The sequence below is a fragment of the Cyanistes caeruleus genome, chromosome Z (assembly GCF_971803275.1).
Source record: "Cyanistes caeruleus chromosome Z, bCyaCae1.hap1.1, whole genome shotgun sequence".
NCBI lineage: Eukaryota > Metazoa > Chordata > Aves > Passeriformes > Paridae > Cyanistes > Cyanistes caeruleus.
The window spans coordinates 66,529,952-66,549,701 of record NC_141732.1 but is presented as its reverse complement, the minus strand read 5'-3'; the positions used below and the strand labels follow the sequence as shown (position 1 = coordinate 66,549,701).

The 19,750-nt window shown below is 36.4% G+C and overlaps 1 protein-coding gene across 1 annotated transcript in view; it reads right to left on the bottom strand.

The window, feature by feature from the left end:
* HCN1 (hyperpolarization activated cyclic nucleotide gated potassium channel 1) overlaps positions 1 to 19,750 on the bottom strand; it is a 191,973-nt gene that overhangs the window by 37,984 nt on the left and 134,239 nt on the right. The window contains exon 5 of the mRNA XM_086869956.1: positions 2,346 to 2,492. Coding sequence (XP_086726082.1) covers positions 2,346 to 2,492 — 147 coding nt within the window. The remainder of the gene's footprint in view (positions 1 to 2,345; positions 2,493 to 19,750) is intronic.

Below are 19,750 nucleotides of genomic sequence, written 5' to 3'. Positions count from 1 at the left end.
CACTACTAAAATGCACATGCTGAAGAAGTAGCTAAAACAGAATTTGAAACTATTAACTAAGCAAAATACATAAGTGATGTTTTCAGGCCACAGTGCATAAGCTGCCATGAAAATTTGGACAGATTCCTCAAAAAACCTGTTCTGGCACTGCCAGTGGCCAGTTCTTATTTTTCCTCTTTCTTTTTTTGACCTTTCTCTGGAACACTACTGTGATGTCAGTGTGCAACCTGATAGCAGTTAATTTTTTGTTATATAATAAAGAGAACAAAGAAGACCTGCTAAGTACAGCATAACCATAGCAAAATCAGAAGCCACTCCTTCCATGAAATTCTATTCTTCTTTCATGTTTTTAGGGGCTCATTAATTTTTGAAATTTTCCATGCTTGATCTCCCACCAGAAGTGCTTTTTGTTTTTTATGGTTGACCAAATTTGCCTTTCTGCTTCTAAGCTGTAAGAAAAAAAAGGAGGGGAAGGGGACAGGGAGGGAGGGTGGAAAGAATGAAACAGAAAGTGGGGCAGGCAAAGAGGAAAACACATGTAATTAGGGTGCAAATTGCTGTTAGTAAAAAACTATTTTGCAGTGGAAGGGTATTAGGCTTTACTTTTGGAGAAATGCTTTCCTCAGAAGTGGAAACATAAAACTGTTTCTGATGTCAGTACTGATGTGTCTGTATATGCTTCTGGTCTCTTAAAACACTCCATACTGGCCAAGATTCATGTTTTGACTGTCACTGTAGTCTAGGGAAAATTCCCACACTTTTCCTGTCCCAAAAGGCAGATTTTTGTAGTACATTCTCCTCCTGACATTTCAAAAGGTACTGAGGGGAGCCACAGTGTAAACAGGCAGTGACAACGCAAAAGACATGGCCCTCTACCTGCATTCTAAAACACAAACTCAAAATATAAAGGAAGGCCTCAGACTACACATGTGTGAAGGAACTAAGTAGGTCCAGGATCTGGAACTCAGTCATGAGCTATTAAATTGTTAGAACAATCATGGTTTGGCCTGATTTTGACTTGAAGCATCTAGGGAAGACCCAACAATTTTGTGCAGCACTTACCATTGCCACTTGGCAGTTTGTAGGAGGGACACTGCTGTGGGACTTTTACAACAGAGATGTGGATAAACTATGACTGGGCTAGGCCTTGTTTCTGTATGACTATTTCAATTATGGAACTTAAGATTGATTTTGGCAATGGATTGTAAGACATGTTTTCCCTTCCCAGCAAAGTGCAGGATCCAGTAGTACAGACAATACACCACAGAACTATTCTCTCTTTATGCCTCAAAACTTGAAAAAAAAAAAACCTGACCCACCTTCACTTATCTCTCCGAAAGTACAGATGTCATGCTGTGCTCTGTCGGATGTTTCATATACATTATACATAGCCAAATATATACAAACATATGGACACATAATCAGCACCACTCCTCCAAAAGCAGAGGATATTAAAAGGCATTTATATATACTTATATTTGGTAGCACTGAAGATTACAGATTTCATCACATACCAGACTGCTCCACCCTCACTTTGTTTCTTTTCTGTTTTCCCTGTTTATGCTCTCTTCTCTCTGAATTCTTCAGCTTGCTCCTTCTCTGGGCTTTTCCGCTCTCCTTTCAGTAGAGGGTATCAGCCAACATCCTTGAGCAGGTCAGGCATGAGCACAACCCAACAGAAGACAGTCTGACTTATATTCCCATTAAGCAGCTACTTCCGCTACTGCAAGATGAACACCGCTCTCGTCCTATGCTAGCAAAGAAAATTCCAACTGCTCCTACACTTCACATCAATAACATGGCACAACATAACCCCTAAAACTGGAATACAGGCTAGAGTTTCAACAAAAGAGATTTTATTAAGGGCTTGTACCCCAATATGCAGCTTCTTCACCTAAAGACCACCTTTACCAACTACGCTATTTTACAAAATTAGACAACGCAACTCTCCCTTTATGGTGACTTCCAGTGGGTTTATCTGTATAGATGTGTGGCTAGCAAGTAGGGAGAGTGAAAAAAGTGTTTCACCCAGGATCATTTTAGTCTAGCCATTCTCTTTTAAAAAGTGGCAGAAAAGTAGGAGTTTCAGTCAGCAATAAGGGTGGGGTTTTACTCTCTGAGAGGATTTCACCCTTTGACATCCTCATGTGGCAGGTCCCCAATAGAGTGTAGATCTGCTTATTTCTTTGTGCCAACCTAGTATAAATTTAATTATCCTGGCCATTCACTGACTATGGTAAAGAAGATGAAATATTATAGAATGGAAAGAGCATCTCAACACAGAAACAGCAAAGACAAGAAATTTCTTCATAGCACGGAGAGCTATTCAAATACTTTAATCTTACCTCCCTGAGAGGATCATTGAGCTCATTCAAAATATTTTCTTCATCAAAGATCTTGCCTTGGTAGCGATGCTCATAATAATCATGGATCTTCTGGCGCATTTCAGCTGGTAACTTGTGGAATGACATGTACTGTTCCACTTGTTTGTACTGTCAGGATGAAAAAAGAAAGGAAGAATCAGAAAAAAAGCCTCAAATTTTTGCTATCTAAAAGCACCTACAAAATACAAATTCATTCATGTGTCCACTCAATCTTTACATGTTTTATAAAGTTAACATTTTTTTCACATCAGAAAACCCTCACACAAATATTAATTAATGTAAAATTACTCACATGACAGCATATCTATAAATTACAGAAACTACCGTTACCAGCAAGGCTAATAATGAATGCATAGGTTTTTAGAAGCCAAACCCTAATGCTTCTTATACATTTCCTAAATTCCCAGCTGTACAGCAGCTGCAAAAATACACCAACACAATTTTTAGCTCATGCAGTAGACAGGAAAGTTGCACACAGTGTTTAGTTTGTAGCATTGCATTTGGGGAAAGCTGAAGGTGTGAAGTTTTAAAAAAAGGCTATGCTGTATTACTGAGCAACTTATTAGTGTTGTGTATGCTTATGAACTTAAGACCTGTGGAGATAATGAAATAGAAAACATTCCTCAGGAGTGATGAATAGAAGAGAGAGGTAAACTAGAAAAATAGGCATGGGATCAGGAAATAGAAACTGAAGGAAAAAGAAGATACCAGGACCCAAGAGACTAAGAAGAGCTGACTTCATTTACCCTGTACATTTGGCTTCTTTGTTTTCACTAGTCCTCTGTCCTATATCCTGGAGGTTTGGATTTGTTGTTTTTTGGTGGGTTTTTTTTGGTTTTTGCTTCCATTTTTCAAAATGGATTGGATAGCATAATTTTCAGAAAATGAAGTCCCAAATTGACACACTCATAGCTGTTTTGTACTAAACTACATGCTAATCTGAGACCCACGAAATGGACAAGTTGTCTAAAGTGCAAATGGACAAATCCACCAGAGTAAGACTTTTGCCCCTCAGAGCCCTCATCCTTGTCTCAGCTGTAAAGGATATGAAGGATAAATCCCATCTCAGGCTGAAAGGTGAGTTAAAACTTGACAGAAACTTGGTTCACATATGCAAACAGTCTTAATTTATTTTTTATTAGCTATTTCATGCTTAATTAGGGAATTTAAACTGTTTTCAATGGAAAAACCAATGAAGTCCTAATTAGGATTGGCACCTCTGTAGAACAATTAAGCAAATGTATTATGTACATGCCCTCTTTGTGAACTGCAGCACATAGCCTTTAACTTATATAGCTGAAGACTCTTCTGTCTTCTGTAATTGAAATTAGCTTTTGCTTTGCGAAGTGGCAAAAGATTAGATGAGGCCATGTGTACAAGATACATTCCAAAAATGCAAGGAAAGTAATTTTGCATGGGACTATTAAACAATGTATGATGAATATGTTAGAGTGATTTAACCCCTCTGCAGTCATTTTGACCCTCTGCAGTAACAATTCTTCACCCACATCCTTTAGATGTGTGATCTGAATTTGCATGCTTGCCATTGATTTCTGTTCTGATATGAAGAAATTTATCCATATGTTGTGGGTTAGAATCAGACACCACTATGGCCCCTAAGATAGGGGCTGCTCCCTCTGCACAATCTTATTCACACACAAATGTGCTTAAGTAACGCTAATAACGAATAATCCTTGGTAATACAAGAAATACATTCATTCTGATGTATATTGCAAGTGAGCAAGCTGCAAAGGACTTCTACACCAGAATGACCCTGAAATAGAGAAAATTCAAGCTACAAGGAAATTGCTTGGGCAGCAGTTTCCACTGCTGCCTTGCATTAGAGCTGTTATTTGAATGGGGGCTTTCTCCTGCACCAGCAAGCTCTTTTCTTTAACAAGATTTATGCTTACACATGAAAATTTTAGGGAAAAATAAAAAACAAAAACTAGGAGGAATGTACTGCTTATCACAGGCATGTCTCAAAGCTTTTCAAATTAGTAATATATAGAATAATAGGCACAGCTGAATATTAGCATCCTTTTCTTTAAAAATCTATGAAGAAGTTAAGTCTTCCACAATTCCCAGAAGGTTTTAACCATCTAATATAATATCAAGGTTCCTTTGCAAATCTAAATATCTGAGCTGTGAGTGGGTAGTATACTATCACTAGTCTTTAATAATTTTTTTTCCTAGTACTTCTCAGTGTGTGATTTCGGCTCATTTTCTGTAACATTCACCATTCTACTACTCGCTTCTTGACATTCTGTTCACATGTAGTGTTACCTCAAAACTTTTAACTTGCCCTCCTGTTCAGCAACTGATATCTTTCATTAACTCAGCAGCAGAAATAATTACTTTTTCAATTCCTCAGAAAAGTAAGTTCATAGTGTCAGCCTGCTCCACGTTACTGGCAGTACTGTGGGTATTCCAGATTAGTTGCCACTGTGCTGTGCCACAGGCCAGTTGCAAAAAAAAAAAAGTGCTGAAATGAAGATACAAAGAGAACAAGACTAATATGGTCTTTTTAATTTTATGTAATAAACCAGGAATTTGTCTAAATTAATATTGAAGAGTATTTTCTTTGTGGATAGCAGAGATATCAATAATGTCTAGAAAGAAAGGTATTTTTCACTTCTATGTAATTATACTGGGTTTTGTTCCTGAGGCTTTTTTCACACATTACAAAATTGCAAGTAGCTTGAGAGAAATGAAGTATTTTCTGGAAAAGATAAAAGATGTAAAAAAGTTTAAAAATTTTCATTAGTGTTTTGAATCCCTTAAAAATATATGATAATTCAGTAGGTTCTTGATTTTTCTAAGTATAATTTTAGATCTGAAGTGGATAAAATTGTCATTAAAGTTAAATTTTGTTAAAAAATGATCCTTTAATCATATTTAAAATGGCTGTAACAAATCCTGAGCTACCAACATTTGAACCTGCATTTTTATATGTGACAAAAAAAAATTTCTTTCTAATAACTCTTCACATAACACTAAATCCTCTATCTTTTTCCCTCTAGACTTAGAAGTTTGGTTTGTTTGGTTTTTTTGGGGGGGTGGAATTTTTGCTACTCTTTGTTTTGCGGTTTTTTTTCCTTGTTTGCTTCAGTTTATTCAGAAAAGAGATGTCTTAATCCCACATTCATAAAGACACCTCTGGTATTTATTAAAATTGTATAAAAAAACTTTCAGAGCCACACTAAGCCCTCTCAAAATTGTTTCTTTTTTTTTTTTTTTTTTTTTCTTTCATTTCTTGCTTTAAGTATGTCATGTGAGAAGCACCAGACTACATTCAAACACAAAAGTCTCTGCATTTTAATTTGTAGTTGCCTTCCCATCCTTGCTCCTGCAAGGTAGCTGTTGATTTTCCAGGATGGACTCTTTAGTAAGGGACATCTAAAGAGATGTGCCATAACTGTTACAAACATGCATTCTGGATCTTTTCAATACCATCGAATGGAGTAAATACCATGTTGCTAACCACTCAACAACTATGTCTTTTTAATGAATATTGAATTGTTTGTTCTAAAATGAATACATATATTAATGTGATTTATATATTGCACTGCCATAATTTCATTGATTTATATCTGTTTTATATCCATCACTGAAATGAAAATGTCCACACATGCTACAAAATAGTTGAAATAGGTAACTGATAAGTGGATTTCAAAGTTTCAAAGTAACATTTCATGTATTTTAATGCAAAACGCTGCCCAGTAATAATTGAGTCTTGTTGTTTCAGACGTAATATTATTCATGGGCTCTTTGTATGTAGCAAAATTCTGCTAATGGGCTCCTCCAGCAAAAGGTGAAGAGTATGACATCAATTATACGGGGTCCATAATAGAATTGGTTAAGAAAGTACAGTCATCCTTAAAAAAAATAGGTATGAAAAAAGGCAAAGGAGAGGAAGTATGTTTTGTGCATAACAATTTGCAACTGAAGCACAAAAAATATTTTAACATTAATATAATGTTAAATCACAATATAGAAAAAAATCCCAATGAAACTAGTTAAACAGAAACCTGAATGTTGATCTTTCACAAGATATTTTATTATATATATGTTGAGCCTACCAGATTCTTTCCTTAAAAAGTTTCGTAACTAATTAGTTGAAATTTTTAACTGAAAAAATTTCGTGGAGTCCTAATAATCTTTACGGCTCAGGAATCTGTCCTTGATACAAAAAGTGATGTAACAATTTGAAATACATCAATAGTGTCAGTTAAAAAACATGAAACTGATTATTTTCATGTGCCTGGAAGTGGTCCCACCTAAATTATCTGAATACTTTTCAAGCACAAGTGACAAAGTTAGATTTTTCCAAAATGTCAACACTGAACAACTTCCATAACTGGGTAGTTTTTCAAGGAACCTAGGTCCCTGTACCATCAGTTCAAAGTCCAGCTTGAAAAATAGGCCTTTTGCACTTCATACAGTAATTCTGTCCCCACTTTTAAGAAAGTTTGCCCCAAAAATTTAAGCAACTAAGTAAATAAATAGCATTTTATTGAGCTTTATAGCCAGGGAAAGCCATACCTTTGCAAATACAAAGTTCAATGAAATGTGGGGAAAAAAATTAAAATCCTATATACTGATTGCAAATGTAAAAGAAAGCAAGGATCATTTGTGAAATCCTTCTGCTGAATCAAGGAAGTTCTGTCCCACAATTTAGATGAAACAAATCCATCAGTACTCTTAAAATGGTTTGTAAATACTTGCCTACTATGTATTAAAGAAGAATCTATGCAGCATTAAAATGTGCAGAAGATTTAACTCACTGGGAGGGAGTAGAAAGATAAGAGGAGGAATCTGATCAGGATGAAGCCTTTCTAAGTAACACACATACTGTTTCAAGAAGCTTCGGAACTCAAATATAGTTCTGAACCCTTTTTTAAACTTTGGTCTAAATATATTCAGACGGAGTTTAAATCAAGTAATGTTAGTACAAAATTATCTAGTAGTTTCAAAAGATTGTTTTTGGTGGATCTCTCTGGAGTGTTTTTAGTGTGCTATGCACATTATATATTATTATAGTGTTGACATTACAATTGTGTCTCTTCCCAGCCTCAACAGGTAGTTGATTCTGCTTTTTGTTCAGACCACAGCATTTTTGTTCAGAATTGGCCCTCTTCTCATTCATCTGTTCTAGTTTGAGTTCATTTTTAACCAAGTGGAATTACCAGAGTAATACAAGTAGTACATAGTATTTCAGAGCATGTATCACCAATTTGCAGTTTATACGGATTTCTTTCCCATCTATTGGAAAAACCAAGACACATCAAACACGTTGATTTTAGCCATTTTTTGAGCAGCTCACTCTTCACTCAGATTTCTTGTTTTCTCCTTGCCACTTACAGTTGCTGTGCTCTTCATCTCCCAGTTCGTATCAGCAGCTTGTACTAGTACCTGAGTCCTGGGATTTTGAGTTTCTGAATTTCATCTTATTACTATTACTTCATCCCTTAAAACTCAGTTCATTTTATTTTCATCTTTCTGTAATATTAGCATCTGAAGCTTTATACCATCCTAACCAACCTTTATACCTACCTAGCCATTGTTTAGCACAAGCCTAACGGCAATATCATGCCTTTAGGTATTTTTCTACCACACAATCACAAATCAGTTAGGTTGGAAAAGACCTCTGGGATCATCAAGTCCCACCTATGACTGAACACCACAGTGTCAACAAGGCCATGGCACTGTGTGCCGCATCCTTAAACACCTCCTGGGACACTGACTCCACCACTTCCCTGGGCACCATCCTATTCCAGTGTTTAATCACCTTTTCTATAAAGTAATGTCTCCTAAAGTCCAACCTGAAACTCCCCTGGAAAAAGGTTGACTGTGTCCTCTCACTCCAGGTATCTCAAAGTATTTTGGTATCTCAAAAACTTGCAAGTGGACCAAAACATTCAAACTGGGGTGTAGACTGGCAGTAGCACATGTGATGGCAAAGAAAATTGCTGTCCTTCACCAGATTTGCTTGTGAGAGAATGAGGTTTATATAAATATATATATAAATATATATATATATATATATATATATATATATATATATATATATATACACATACACATAATGTATATAACCTCAAGCAAATCGTTTTGTGTAGGTGACATGTTATGAACTACGTGGCAAATATCTACACAGAAGAGATCCCAGAAACATCTGTACATCCTAATACATAAATGATTTTCATATTTGAAAATTTTCATCAACTACATTCAAAAAGTCAAGCAAATCTAAAGGCAGAAAACTTGACTATCACCAAAACTGGACTTTGAACAGAATCTTTTAGAATTACAAAATTAAGACTGGTCTCTTTCTTTGCTAAACAGTCTTAAAAAGTAACTGACAACAAAAATTGGATATCTTAGTTCAGTTTTCTCTAAGTCTCTAATTTAAACCAGTTATCCTGATTGTCTCTAATAAACAAAGGGAGATTACCAAGTGGTTATTAACCTCATTCAAAAATTCATTTATTTAAATGAATTATTCTGCAGCGATACATGTAACTGGCCCAATAGATCTAACTGAACTTTCAGGTTCCATTATTCACCCTTACAACAGTTTCAGCCTTAAAGGAACAAATTTAACAAATCTGGTTATCAAACAAAGAAAGTGAATGTTACAGGGAGGCACTGATGAATCTTTAGTTACCAAATGCCAGGTGAGGATTTTTATAGATTCACAGAATGGGGTTGGAAGGGACCTTAAAGGTTGTCTAGTTCCAGCCCCTTCTGCCATGTATTTGAGATTTCTAATGGAAAAGAAAAGCACGTGGGTGCTCTGTATTGAAGGGTAATAAATGAGGCTGTTCCTGGTTTGAAGTATGGGAAAGGTGGATGATATGCCAACACATCAATGACCAGCAGATGACAAAATGCACCAAACTACAGAATGGCTGGGTGTATAAAGGACTGCATTCTAATAATAATAATAATAAAAAAAAGGATTATGAAATGTCCACCTTTAAAAGGTTTTTGTACTGATTAAAGGATTCAGATGACTAACAGTTAACAAGCATTTAAAAAAACAGCTGGTCTTAATAGGTTTTCAAGCAAGCATTGAATAAAAGGGACAGCCTGAATACTTTTATAGTATTCAACTAGATTTTAGTGATAGATTTTTTCTATAAGTGCAGTTTAAAACACTAAAAAACAATTTTCCAGTATTTTTTAATCCTTATGACAGCCCACTGGCTTTACAGCTCAGAAATTATTGATATCAAAGTCCCTTTTCTCTGTGCTGCTGTGCTGTAAGGCCTTGAAACAAACTGAAGGAACTGAGGAGCTTTGACTCGCCTCTTGTCCTTCACTTTGCTGAGCTCAAGGTTTTATTTTCTGAATACACATTTTTATTTATTTTCCAGTGGAAAAAAGGCAGAAAATCTTTCTGAAGTAGCTCAGAAGGACTGGGGGGTGGATGGGGGAAGAGCCCCAGGGAATTGTTTCAAAGCATATAAACACTCAGTTAGAAAATTTGCATATTCATAGAGTTTTAGGCCCCTCATTTCTCTGCAGGAGGTACCAGACAGACAAATTTTGAGGGAAAGAGGGAAGGTTCAACAGGGTTCCTGTGACAAAGAACAGGAGGGATGGCATTTGCAACAACTGTATAGCCAAATACAGTGTAATGTCGAAGGTACCCAAAACAAAATGCAAAATGTTATAAGGTAAAATAACATTATGTTGGGGTTTTGATGTAGTTTTGAGTGGTTTTTTGGTTTTGTTTTTGGGTTTTGGTTTTTTTTAATGGAAAAATAATTTTCCTGGAGTGTATAAAAGTTAATGGTTTTCATGGAAAATTTTGCTTTGTGGGAAGTGTGCTTGCTATTAAAAATATCTGCCTCCCTCTCAAGCAGCACCAATGCTCAGCTCTGGAGATAGCACAAGGTGTATGGAGAAGGACAGAACTGAGGGATGATCACACATTTGCAAATTGCACAAGGGGAGAAGCTTTGCCATATTAAAGGCATAAGAGGTTTTTTGCCTCTTTCTCAAAGTTATTCAAATGCACGATGGACTTGGAAATGAACAATCAGGGAGTTACACTAACTAATAAATATTCAAGAAATTTCAACTTCTAGTTAAACATTAAACATATAAAAATAATCTGATTTACAATTGACAGTAATGTCTACTACATTTACATTTGGCATTCAGCTGAGAGTTGACTTTTCACTCAAATTACACTGAGGACGAAAATTTAAAAAGAAACCAAAAAAACTGAAGTTTCATCTGACCAAAAATTCACAGGCAATTAATTTTTAAGCATCATATCTATATTTCATTTGTTGAAATTTCTTTCTGCATAGAAGGGTAACTGCAAGTGCAATGAATGCTGAAAAATTATGAGAACAGTTTTTCTCTGTATGAAAAAAAAATAAAATCACTTTCTGAAAACAATCTTTCAGCAAAATAAACTTTTTAAGAATAAAGGAATAAGACTTGCCAAATACTGTACAAAGATCTAAAGATACTACTTTAAAATAAAACATTGTGCAGTTTAAGAGCAGCTACTTTGCTAAAACACTTTATTAGCTGTTGTAATTAAACTCTATTCTATTATGCAATGCTATTAAAAAGGCAAATTCAAATTACATTATTCCCCCCAAAAAGAATGTATCATTTCATACTGTACATATCCCCCTTTGTATGGTATCTTTCTCTCTGTCATATAAAACAGTGAATTAATTTTCTTTTTCACTTAAAAATTGTTTACAATCTTTTAAAATTACCTCAACCCAGCATTCAATAGTGCAAACTCCCTAGCTGAGTGTGTAGTTGGATGTCTGAATATAACATGGTATTACTTCAGTTTGCTAAGTGAATAATCTAATCTATATAAGTAAAAATAGTGTCTAGAAAAAAACTTGTCCCAGGAAGAATTTTAATAATATCAGGCTATACTTTTCTCCGTTTGCAGGAATTTCCAATCTAACATCATAAGTGGGTTCTATGTTAAAATAATAATAAAAGACATTAAATTGCAGATTAATGGGAAAGGAATAAGAATGGTATAGCTTATATTTATTAATGTCTATTTAACAAATTTTCAATTTTCCTTGTCACATTTATTCTGAGAACCTGGTATTTTTCTCTTCTTTAGCTCCTTAACATGTCATCAGCTACAAGCATTAGTCCTGACACATAATGGTGTAAAAAACTGGTATTCCTGCTTAGAAAAGATGGGTAACTCGTATTTCCAGCCCTGCCAGTGTTTGACTGTGGGAGTCTGGGCAGGGCAATTAGCCACTGTAGGATGTTGTTGCATGCTTCCTCTCTGTCTGATACTGCAAAGCATGCTATTTGATGAACCTGTCATCTGGATGATATAAGGTCTCCAAAGTAATTTTCTGTTTTCTGCAGTCATTGTCAGAGTCCAACCCAATTGCTGGTGTGCCTTGACTTGCAGTTAAAGACCCACACAGTAATAGACTGGGTCTGCTGCTCTCTAGTAGCTGTGCTGATGAATCTGGCCTGGAGCTCAGCTACCAGCAGGCAGAATGAAGCAGAGAACATAACCACTGACCATCTCTCTTTTACCATAAGGGGGTCCTGGCTCTCTAACGAGAATTCCTTATTACTGCAAGGACTTCACTTTATGTAAACACAAGGACCAATTGCCCTCGGGTTAGGATCTGAATGGGTTTTAGATTACTGGGGGGACAGAAAGGAGAGAAAGGCCAAGAGCACCTTCCCAAGCTAGAAAGAATTCTGGATATGTTTTCCTAAAGTGTTTAAGCTCAATGTCTGTTCATTTTCACCTGCCATTTAAAAACATGATCTCCCGTAGCTGCTAATGTGCATTTCCTATTTGGAGTGTTCATTGTCCTCCATAGAACAGTTTTTTCACATGTACAGGAATGGACTTGTTCATTCTGTCCTAATATTAAAAATAATCTCTTTAGGCCACAGCTTCATATATGCTAGAGGGCTTCAGGCAGTTTTTGGCCATAGGGGCTTTTGCTCTCCAATAGTAATTCAACCAGGAATCAGGGAACACTGCAGGCAGCTTGCATAAGTTAGTCTAGGTCTGGTGTTTGCATAGTTCATCCTTTTATACTGCTTTTCATCCTTTCTTTGACTGGTATTATTAGGAAAAGAAAGGAAGGTTTTGCATGTTGAAATATCTCCATGCTTCAAATGGGGACGAGACTGCAATTCCTGTCCCTCTCTTGTATGTTTCCCTAGCCACACTGGAAAAACAAGCTATTTCCATTTTAGAAACACCTCTTGTTTTATGCATGGACCTCTGGCATACAATGGCTATTTCATGAGACAGCTGAATTTTCTACCTGACCACCACAACCAAGGACTACTTAGACCAAAGTTAGCACTAACTTTAACTCTCAGGATGGTTACCTGTGTTGGTAACTCAAAGATGAGTAAGCTCAGATTTCTCTTAAATGAGCAGATATCTGGCTGTATTCAGAAAAGACATCAAGCTGTGCATGTGGTAGTCAAATATTTGGTTATCTTATTCTGATAGTGGCAAAGCAATAAGCTCACCTGTCCATCCTACAGTCAGTGTAAGCTGAATTTATTAGGGCTCAAGAGATATTCCTACAACCTGCTTTCTTTACTGCTACTTTACTTAACATACAAATATTTTCACACATAAAGAAAAAACAGTTTATAATCAAACACAGATCAAAATAAAATTGAAGCATTCCTACTGAATGGTATGTTAATGGTAAGTTAATTTTTATCGTTCTTTATCATGAGATGGAACTGAAGTGATTTGTTTAGCCTAAAAGCTATCATCTGTTTACCATCTATTTTTCACTAATTACCCCCCAAAGAGTACTGCTGCTTACAAGAATGCTTTAAACTGTCATTTTACTTACAAGCAGTAATTAAACATTGCCTTTCAATTGCCACAAAATACACAATCTCTTATTATTGTTCCTTTCAATTAGTGTAATTGAGAAATTAATTAAGTTATAGGGAGATTTCTGAATAGGATTTGTTTTCTTAGACTTTTCTTTATCTTTCACAAATTTGCTTTTTACTGCTTTAACAAGGGGAGTGAAGCAGCATGAAAACCAGGATCAGTTCCTCTCTTCACAGAGGCAATGACAGGACTCTGATTTAATGAAACAACAATCGGAGCCCCAAGGCACAAAAAGAAAAACATCTCTCCTCCATCCTGCTCTTGGTGAAACTGTATCAAGTCTAAGGCAAGATGATTTTCTTTCTTAATGAGAAAGATACTGTAACGATGACAATTTATTTTAAAATATCAGATATGCTGTGATGGCCTTCTTAGAGTTGCCAGTTTCGAAGTGAAATTTAATAGCTATCCTGTCATCTTGAACAATTCTCCTTATCTTTTAAACAACTTGAATTTATTTTTCTTTTTTTCCCCTTTTTTCAATTTACTGTGCCAGTAAGAAAGAATATACATTAAAATAAGCGCCTAGAAGGCACAAAAGGAGACAAAAACAAGCAGTCTGGGGAAGCAAGAAGGATCAGCTCTTCTCTGCTGGGTCACTTCAGTTCAGTTCTGGGCATGAATGCACTTTGTGCAGCTCCAGGATCCACGACAGGGACGTCTGGACCTGGGCACTGAATGGACACTTGTCAGTCACCTATTTCCATTCCAATATAAGTTTTTTGGAGATGTGTGTTAAGTCTGGTTATCAGAAGCACTGGTTTCCTCTGGCATGGGCTTCTTGTCAACCCATTGATCCTGCTGCACAGAAACATTGCACAATGCTAAATTCTGTGTGTCCCACAATGCCTTTAGCTAAATTGGCATGCCAATTATTTAATTGTGACCATCTCACCTACAGGAAATCCAGTTATTTCAAGAAGCCAATTGAAGCAGAAATTTAAAAAGTAATATAAATGTATAATTAGGTCAAAATTATGTATTATGTTGTATCTATTGTTTAATAGTTGCAATGAGAAGAAGAAGAAAGAAAGTTTTATTAACAGTGTAATTGTTACATCTGCTTGGTGTTGTGCCAACAGCTCTGCTACTAGCAGCACCAGCACACACAAGACAGGAACACTTGCACAATACAGCTGCTGATCCTGGTAATTTTATCTCTGATAAAACCTAATTATGGCTTCCCAGTTCCTTTTGTATTAATTAGTGAAAAATGCCAATTCATCAAAAAGAATTTGCTTTTTAATGCAGCCATTTTCACATTTTTCACTTCCATGTCAAGATACTTGCACAGCAGTAAGTTTATCATGCATGGGAAGGTCTGTTCAAAGCTAAAGGGAGAAACAACATTGTTCTTCAGTAAGTAAAGTTGCTCAGGTAAGGGAAGTATTACTTTTCTTGGTCTCTGTTCAGAGACCCAAAACTGGCCTTCCCTCATTTCACAGCAGTGTCTTAATGATGAGGAAATGGTTCCTCTAGGCTGGGCAGGGCATCTCCTGATGTCTTATCTACTCGTCTATTACATGTGTATCAAGAAAAGCACAGAAAGGCCTCTTATTCCTCATAAGGATAAAAATAGTGATGCAGATGATCACATTTCACCTTGCTTTTCCAGGAATGCATGATCACTTACATAGAATTAAGGTGGTGGGAAACACAGGGCGTCATCCCATGCAGATGCTACTCCTGGGGAAGAAAAGCCTACACAGGGCCATTGGCTGCAATTCATCCATGTCCCTGCAGGCATTACACATGTAAACACCTGAGTCAATGTCAGAAAAATGAAGTACTAAGATTTTTTAAGACCCATAGGAGCTTAAAGGAGACCAGACTCTGCTCTGAACAGGTAACCTCATTTATTATTACTATTACTATTATTACTTTATGAACTATTGTTTAATATCTGCAATGTAAAACCTTGCATATTTTATTTAAGCATACAGGTATATATATACTGTAGCATGACACAGTGAGCCCTTCTGCTTATAAATGAGACTTTGACGACTGTAATTTATTTTTTTTAGATAATCTAAGATGCTTTGTCAAACTGCTCAGGTCTCCAGCTTCATCTAAAAGACTGAATTTAACACACAGTATCGCACAATATTCATGCATTCTTCAACAATAACTGCAACAGTCTTGACAAACTGCTCTTCATCTTCATGTTCACAGCTGTTTTGTTTCCTTCCTTCTTCTAAATTATCTGTAATCTTCTTTTTCTTACCCTTACTTTTTTATAGTCTTGAAGTATACACACTTCAGAGACATCCTTAGAGAAATAAATTTACGGCATCTGTAGGCTTCTCTGATAAATGACAGCCATGGCAGGAAAGTAATACTTCATGCAACCTTTTTTACTCTCCTGAAGAGCATCATTATGGATTATTTCAGAGGAATGACTGAGCAACAGGATTTTTTACATTCCAGAATTATGGAACTTATTCACTAGGTACAGGGAAAAAAAAAAAACCCTTCCATTTTAATGACTTAATTTTTTAATTAGATTAAAAATGAGGTATGTATGACAACTACAGGCTCTATCAGCAATGGAAAAGCCAAACATTCTGCAAAGAACAAATTTTAAGGCAATTTATAGCTTTCTTCAAAGAAATAGGCTAATGATTCCTGTAATAGTTCTGGTTATGAAGACATAGTTCAATGCATCAACCATTTGATCATCCAGATGCATCAAATCTTACATGAAAAGTAGGTCTTATTTTCTAGTCTCCAAAACAATGACAACAGTCATTGTTCTTAGTCCATTCTTAGTAATAGTGGAAGGCTTCCTACATCTCTATGGAGATTTAACTCTCAAATTAATGTTGCTGTATTTCTGTGCTGAACATTTCTGCAGAAACATTACAGAAAATCTTTTATACAGTATAAGTGGGTTTATTCAAAACTGAAGGTACAGAGCTGTAGCTGTTAAAGAATGGAGCTTCTGTGAAGTAATACCTTTATTTTTTTTTTCTCCTTCTTTCAGAACAAGGAGAAATAGAAAGAACTTTGAAGAAGTGGGCGAAACACCTCTAAGATAATATGGAAAAACCATGAAAGGAGTAAAAAACTAAAAAGAGGCTCTTAATTCTACAAACAATTCTGAAGACCTAAGGTTTTCTCATAGTTTCTTTCACTTACAGAAATACGATTCATAAAGTGCATATTTATTTCTTCCCATCTTAAGTGTTTTAGGACCACTCAGCATCAATTTTTAGCAAAATTTACCTTAGTTTTAGAGCTGGATGAAGGATCATTCATTTCCAGGGCAGGAGAAGCAATTTGCACTCTAGTACCACTGGCTGTGACTATGATAGTCTGCCATGAATCCTGTTTTTCAGGGCTAATTGATAATTCACTTCTACTCTGAACTAGTCCCTCAAACACCATTACCAGCACTGCCAACACTGTCTCAAGGAAAGGCAGCAGGACTCCTGCTGAAGCTGAGGAAGCACCTGCATAGCCCTGCCAAGGAGGGTTCTTCCTTCAAGGCAATGCAAAATGCTTGGTTAAAAAAAAAAAAAGTTGTTTTTGAAAGGGGCCTTTTTGTTTGTTTATTTGTTTTTTTTTTTCCCCCCAGTTTAAAGCATGCAATAGATAAATAAAAGATCACCAGCCCCTTCTGATTCTTCCAGACTTATTTGGTCTAGACCACAAGGGAAACCTTGCAGAGAGAACAGCAGTGCATTCCCAATAAAGCTACAGCTGGGCTATCTGAAAAACGCAAGGAAGGAGGTGCTGAGGGAAGAAAAGCCTTTTCATTTCTATTTTGTTTTTAAACTGAATCTGAAAAAGATCTGGAAGAATTCAGAATGTCTGCCCAATAAATCAATATATTTTGAAACTGCACAGAAAGTGAAGTTTTGAGTAGTTATAATCAAATATAGCACAAGGGCTCTGCGATTCCTGAGAACTACGGAAAAAGAATATTGTTTCCACTAAAACTTCAGTGCTACATAAGAACTTCACTACAAATAACAACTACCTAACAATTAGGTGTTAACCTAATGATTTTAAAGGCTAAAGCACCAACCACTTCAAATATAAGCTGTCACTTCTGTTTTTCACAGCACATATTGACAGCTAAAACAGAAGCTCTCTCTGCCACCCAGGAAGAATTTGTTAGAAATAGAATATAATGTAAGTTATAGCGTTAAACTTTATTTTGAGCAATTTTCTGCCTTTAGCCCTGGTGTGTTGCAGAAACCCAGGCTAACACACTGAGGAATTGCCTTCAGCCGCTGCAGACAGAGACGGCTCCTTTTCTCAGCCTGCCTGATTGATCCATCCTCCGCTCAGAACTGTACCACAAATTTAAAAGCCACATGCACTGGGGCTTACACCTCATATCAATGTATATGCCACAGCACAGTGCTTTCAGGATTCACTTTCCCCCCCCCCACCCTTTTCTTCCTTTTTCACATAATTCTAGGTAATTACATCACTGCATCCTCCCCAAGAAGCTCTAAATTTCTTGATGTTAAGTGATACTGAATCGTATGGAAAATGAAAGCTTTCTTTTCCTGCCATGTCAAGCATAGTGCAAGGTTTAGATGAGTGTCCTGTCTTCTCCAAACCACGCAAAATAGACTATTTATGTGGAGGGTTTTGAGGAAGAGTACAAATGGTCTCTGCCAGCTGCAGAGACTACCTTAGAAAGAGACATGGGCATTGGTGGGAGTACTGGTAGTCTGTATGAAAACAGTCTGAAACTATGAAATAAAATAAAGCTGAGGTAAAAAACAAGGAACAGTTAAGGTTTATGTCCGTCACAAATAATTTATGGTTTTGGCACTCTTTTACAAGGTTATACTGTTCTCTAGTATATCTACATAAATCATAAACTTCTTCAGAGCAAGAGCCTGTTTCTTAAATATTTTGCAAACAAATCTAAACCACAATCTTTCAACAATAAAAAAGTGTCTTTTCATTTACTCTGTTACATATACTGTTGGTTTTATTGTGCTATTGTTTTTCATTCAGAATTATTCTCTGTTATAGCTTTGTTTTGAAATCAATGGACCAATATAATTCATTAGAGTTTTAAAATGCTTTTTTCCCTTTTTATACCAGTCCATTTACTTTCAGATTTTTTTTTTCTAGCAACACTGCTTGAAGAGTAAATACTGTTGCCTGCCTTGCAGCTGCACCTGATGGAGCAGGGATTATCAGATGCTATCTTGTCTCTGCCCATGCAACCCAAAACTTCCTGCCTGGCTGAACTGGGTAATGTGATATAGTAATCCAGGTAATCATTTCATTGATCGGCCTCACTTCAGTTCTCTTCTATTATTTTATTTGTACTGTCCACACATAGAAGCTGCTGTTCAAAGTGAGGGGATATGCAGGTGGAAACAGAAGGCTCATCTCCATCTCTGCCAAAATTTCAGTGCATCAAATGACTTCCTAATTTCTTTCAGATAACATCATGTACTACAGCAAAAGGATCTTGCAATCAAACAAATCCCTCAATACAAGCTCCTCTGTTGACCACAGTTCCTCCCTAAAACAAGCCAACATCCTCTACCCCCTGGTGCAGTCCTTGCTGTTTCTTTCATCCTCACTTCCTCACATATCCTTTGGCTCCTGCCATTTCAAACTGTTTTTTCCTTGCAGACATACCATAGCCAGAGATGCCTTTCCACTACCTCTGTTACACTGACCAGTCATCTTCTGGGGCTCTCTGCCTCAATTTTCCTTGAGTTAGCTTTTTGGGTGCCTCTGGTGTCAGTGGTACTCCTGGCTAAGGTGGGGCCATATCCATCTTCTGATGGGCTGCCTGATGATGCCCAAACATGGGCTGAACTTCACCTAATGCTGTGCAGGAATAAAGCAGCAACAAAGAGAGATGGACTCTTCAGCCAGGTGATCACTCACTCCTCTCTCTTACATTCCCTGCAAAATCAGGGGAAACAAAGGCCTATGCCTAAAACAATATTGAAAAATCAAAAAGGACTTGGAGATATCCCACATAGGGGAATTAACTCCATAAATTCTAGTTATCAGCTCCTTCATATGCCTCATAAGAAACACCCAAAGACTCCACTTCTCATTTTAAAAAAATACTCAAGTGTTTTCCTCAAAACTTACATGATTGCTTTTACATTCACATCAAATTCTGAAGTGAAGCTTTGCCTCAAGCAGGTACCCAGTGCTGACCATATTAAAAGGCATTGGACTAACAAATATTTTGTCTAGAAGGAGACTGCATAGTTACTTTTATGAAAATTACATGTTCCTAATCCCAACCTGTGAAAATATAGCAGTGTGAATTTTTATTTTAAAATTCCTTTTACTATGCTGAAGTAACTAGCATTTAGAAAAATGTTTTCTGAAGGGTTTTTTATTTTCTTTTGGTAGCAGAAGATGTAAAAGGTAGGTCTAGTGTATTTTATGACAACAAAGGGAGATAGATAAAAGCATTCTAGTTCTATATTTATTACTGCTTCTCCTCTCTAAT